The following is a 5,165-nucleotide window of genomic DNA, read 5'->3' on the forward strand; positions in this document are numbered from 1 at the left end:
CTAGGGAAGAGTGCTCCATCAAATGCCAAGCCTCTCTCCCTTACGGGGAGGTGATAACATGATAAATGAACATATGTTTTCATAAATTTTTAATTTTTTTGTATTATTAATTTATAATTTATCATGTTATTATTTGAATTAACCAAATATTTATCCGTTAGCTAGAAATTCCAACTTTTGCACATTATGATTATTTTTCACTAACTATATTGACTTTTATGAAGTCAATCAGTTTGACTAATGATGAGTATTTTATAATTCCAAATGTGCAGAAATTTACAGGAATTGGAAGATACAATTCTTAGGAAATTGGAGGATTTTTGGGAGCTTAGTGATTATCAAAATCGGCTGCAAATGATGAATCGGTGTTGTGGACTTTTAAAAGAGAGATCAGTGGGGCTTGAGCCATGACCTGACCTACCTATTGGGCCTTCAAACACCTTACAAAAGAAACAAGCTAGAAATTACAAGGCAAAGCTCTCAACCAATGGAGAAAAAGAAGCAAAATGGCTATAATAGAGAATAGAAAATGCCCAGAGGGGTATTTTAGTAATTCTCCCAATGTATAATTAGACTTTTTCTCCCTCATTTTCCCTCATTCTGGACGTGCTCTAGCAAGTGGGTAGCCAGCAGGACAAGGCATTTTTCAGAATCCAAATTGTTCAACATGCTTAATGTAAGTTTATTGAAGTTTTCTCTTAATCTCGTCTCTTGTTTGCATTGAAAAAAGCCTGATCTTGGAAAAATATAAGGATCCATACTTGAGAGGAAGCATTTACGGCTCAGTAAACTTGCCTTGAGGCTTTAGGATCTTAGATTTCTACTTTCTCCAGCATTTCTCATCCATTTACCCTTAAAATCTATCACTTTCCCACTCTAAACACTCATTTTCTCTACTTTCTCTCTCTAGAATAGGTTTTTTTCTCTCATTAAACTTTTCTATATCCCTATTTACTCCCCTAATAATTTCATAAAAAATCTTCTTCATTTGCACATTCAAATTCTATCTCAAACTCCTTCTACACTCTCTCTTAATTTTCTCTCTCTATCTCCTCATTTCGGCCCTTTCTCTCTCTATAATTTTTTATTTCTCTCTCCAGACCTTCACCCACATTCACAGTTCATCTCATCAAAATTTTATGAAAAATGTCCTTCATCTACACCTTCAAATTCCCTCTCAAACTTTCTGTACACCATCTCTTCATTTTCTCTCTCTATCCTCTCATTTTGACATTTTATCTCTCTAAAAATGTTTATTTCTCCCTCTAAAATATCTCCCTATCTCTCTCCAGACCCTCAAGCATTCCCTACTTCGAATTCCAAAAAAAATGCATTAAAATAACATTTTTATCCTTTCAAAACTCAAATTTTCTGTCCTCTAGCCGACACCGTGCCCATGTGTTTCAGGTTCCGAATACTAAGAAATATCAAGTTATTTTCGAAGCAACGATTAGCATAAGATTTCATAAAAGATTTAACTGCAGTTATTTTACATGCAAAAACTGCAGTTATTGATACGAAAGCATTCGAGGAAGAGGAAGTAAAAAAGTCCCCTAGATGAAACTTTTCAAAATAACTTACTGCAGCTGCTTCTTATTATCAATCAAACTGGACGGACCTAGAAGTATCATTTATTATTCCGCCGACGGAACTCACCAGGCCAATGCTATTCAGATTCATCGTTGGTCATGGGCGCCTTCAAGTCTTCTTGGAAAGAGTCTTAAGCCTTGGTGTCGATCTGCACGTCGCAAGATCCATATTTGATGCAACTAATCAACATAAACGCAGAATCCACGCCTGCAAAAGGAAAAGTTGTTTTATCGCCTCAGGAACAAACGAAAATTGATCAACTTTGAATCTGCAGAACCCCCAAGAATTCCAGAAACCTGAGAGATAGGCCCCGTGGACATATCCATTGTAGTGCTGGCTAGTGTGCTCCCCGGTGAAGTAAACTCTTCCCACTGGCGCCTTTATCCATCAGAAAAAATAATATAACGAGACTCAGCTCCCTGAACAACTAAAAACAAGATTTTTCGGGAAATGGGAACTTAAGATTAAAATGTTACGCAGCACCAGGATACATTAAGATATAGTTTGATGGATTCTGTGGGGTTTTTAACCAGGTCTTGATGGAAGGATGCAAAATTAAGATGGTTTATTAAGAGCAGCAAGAATCAAGCAATACGGGTGTCGTTAAGTTTAGGATTAGGACTTACCCTGATCTGATCATACTCAGCTCTGCTGACTCCGATCGGCCAATTAGAGAAGGTGCCCTTGTAGAAGCGATTCGACCACCATTTGGGGACAAGTATGTCTGTCGCCTCTGGTATGTTCTTCCCGAACATGCTCCTCAAAACTTCCATGATCTCCGCCTTCGTCTCCGAGTCAGGCTGCTGCTCAATCCTTCTAGACTCCTCGTCCGTCACCGTCGCGAGGAGTAGATTGGATCCTGGATAGACTAACTCAAAGTGCTGCAGTTCAACAACAAGAAAACAAGAAAAACAAGAGAACTTAAGGATCTCTTGCATTGATTTCTCAAGGACTAACCACATGAAGAAAGAAAGATAGTAGTAGATTGTAGATATTGGTGATAGCTAGAAAGTGAATTTAAGAGAGGAAATAGCTAATTCAAGGAAATCTTGTTTTTTGAGAGCCAGTCTTATGAGTCAACAGGCAGCATCCATAGCCTTGAGAGTGATGTGATATGTCAAAGAAAAAAAATACCTTACCAGCGACTCAAAGACTGGCCCCTATTTATTGGCATAGTTATCCTCTATAGTCTCTTTTGAATTTAACCCATCATTATTCAAGATTCACTTAGCCTCTACAGGACAATTAACTCCTCCACTGAATGAAATATCTTGATCCCAAATTAACATAATGGATCGCCTAAGCTTATATCTATAATGCAAATGTATTACTGTCTATATATGAAATAATAACTTAACATAACGAACACTAAGGAATAAAGAGATATACCCGCCAGACTGGATAGTAACCCCTTCTCTCGTTGGCGTAAAGGAAGAACTCCGTCCCGTTCCCACTGGGCCAGAACTTGTACGGGAATTTGATGAAGATATTGGTGTAAACCGCCATGTCAAACTGATAGATGGCGAGGATCTTCCAGCTCTGGAAGCCACGGATATAATTATATCGAGTAGAAACAATATTTGAGTCTTAAATGTTTGCATGTAAGAGTATGTTTATTATCACTTACGGGTAAATCGGGCTTGAACTTGATGAGATCTGACTGAAGAACGCCGACGCTAGCGGAAACCATCACGTAGTCGCTCTTGTAGGTCGAACCATCTTCCGTGCTGACGGTAACCCCCTTGTCTGAGTATTCAATTTTATTCACCGCCTGACGTTTTCACCACACCAAACAAAATTGAGAAAACGACATTGAGTTAAACTCGCATTCCCAAGTTCTGGACAATAGAGCACATCATCTACGCGACAAGACGGAGAGAGAGAGAGAGAGAGAGAGAGAGAACGAGAGAGCGCGAGAGACATAGAGAGATAGAGAGAGAACGTGAGAGAGAGAGCGAGAGACATAGAGAGATAGAGAGAGAACATGAGAGAGAGAGCGAGAGAACGAGAGAGCGAGAGAATGAGAACGAGAGAGAAAAATAAAGAGCAAGAACGAGCGAGAAGACGAGAGAACAAGAGAGCAAGAATGAAAGAGAACCAGATAGAGAGAGAGAGAAGAAGAAGAGAACGAGAACGAGAACGAGAGAGAGAGAGGGAGGCTCACCTTGTTAAGCTTAAGACGAGGATCTATGATGTTACCATTGCTGTCGGAAGCAAGGAACTGACAAGCCAGGTGATACACCGTGCTCTCGTAGCCCCGTTGGTCGACCACGGCGTAGACATCTTCCCCGTAGTTTGCGAATGTCGGAAGCGGCTCCGTGTTTTGCAGACTAGTCACGCGCGGCGGCTCGGCGAACTCGTAATCGTGATTGAAGTAATCCACCGCCATTTCGACTGCCGTCGACGGTACGCTGGTTTCCCACCGAACACAAATCTAATGAGTTCTCCAACAGATAATTCCAAACAAATAGTGTAGCAGAATCCTCATCGTCAAGTAGCTCTTTCCATAATAGACACAATTGTAGGTTTTAAGCTGTCATTGAATCCCTATTGAAGTGTTTCATGAACAACATTCCTGGGATTTAAGACACTTCATCAAGGGTGGGGTTTAATCAATGAATAAAGTACGAGTCTTCGGAAATAAAATTATGCGAGGGACCAGTGAAGACTAAGCATGATTAGGGTTCTCTTGTTGCCCATAAATAGGGGCCAGACCTGGGTTTACTTGTTAAGTGGGATTTCTCTAAGAAATCAAGCAAGTTCAACTTTCCGACGGACATTGGTATGTATTCATAACTCCAGCACTCTCTTATATCGATTAATTTACTCCTCCATAAGAAATCAATGCGAGAGGGATCCTAGAGAATTCTTCTGTCCTACCTTTGCGAGAGTCGCTGGAAAGTCAGGACGGAGATATCATCCTGTCCGCTGGGAGACAAAGATTTGGAAAACTCCGACGCGGCCTCCGCAACTTTATCCGCGTCATCCAGAACACTCTGAGCAGTAGAGGAGTTTAGCAGCCCGTTCCTGAAGACTTAACCGCATCACACAAAGAAAGAGTAGAAGACAGTTAAAGATTTGAAGGGGACGTGGCGTACTCGTAGACGTTGGACGAGAGATTGCTGAAGTCGGAGCGAAACGTCCGAAGCTTGAGCTTGTTCGCCAAAGTCCATATGGGATTGACCTCTTGTCCGTTAACTCCTTCGACCCAGTTCGCTCCGATCTCCACGTTGAGGCCCGCAAAGTTTTTCTTGTGAATCCGCCCGCCGATGCGGTTTGTGGCCTCGAGTATCAGTATGTTCTTAATGCCGGAATCGGAGAGAGTCTTCGCCGCCGAGATGCCTGCCAAGGTTTAATCAAAAGATTAAATCATAGTCTATGGTTCATGAAATTTTGACCCATTATGCAAAACTTACCAGACATGCCAGCGCCGATGATGATCACCGCTGGCTGTTGCTCTGACCTTGCCGAAACGCTGTAGATGTCGAGCACGAACAGGAGAAGCGTAAGGACTGCTCCGTGAAGCATCTTGAGGACTGCCATATCTTCACCGAAGTTGATTTTCGCCAATGGGG

At 41.4% G+C, this 5,165-nt stretch overlaps 1 protein-coding gene across 1 annotated transcript; it reads right to left on the reverse strand.

The window, feature by feature from the left end:
- Positions 1-1,450: 1,450 nt before the first annotated feature.
- On the reverse strand, positions 1,451-5,165 carry PAO1 (polyamine oxidase 1). Its single transcript, XM_078580729.1, has 9 exons — positions 5,007-5,165; positions 4,689-4,932; positions 4,471-4,617; positions 3,755-4,001; positions 3,218-3,361; positions 2,980-3,129; positions 2,217-2,471; positions 1,887-1,968; positions 1,451-1,797 (listed from the first exon to the last, which is right to left on the reverse strand). The coding sequence occupies exons 1-9, from the start codon at positions 5,131-5,133 to the stop codon at positions 1,721-1,723; spliced, it is 1,473 nt and encodes a 490-aa protein (XP_078436855.1). The 5' UTR covers positions 5,134-5,165; the 3' UTR covers positions 1,451-1,720.

The sequence above is a fragment of the Wolffia australiana genome, chromosome 9 (assembly GCF_029677425.1).
Source record: "Wolffia australiana isolate 7733 chromosome 9, ASM2967742v1".
In the NCBI taxonomy this organism is placed as follows: Eukaryota; Viridiplantae; Streptophyta; class Magnoliopsida; order Alismatales; family Araceae; genus Wolffia; species Wolffia australiana.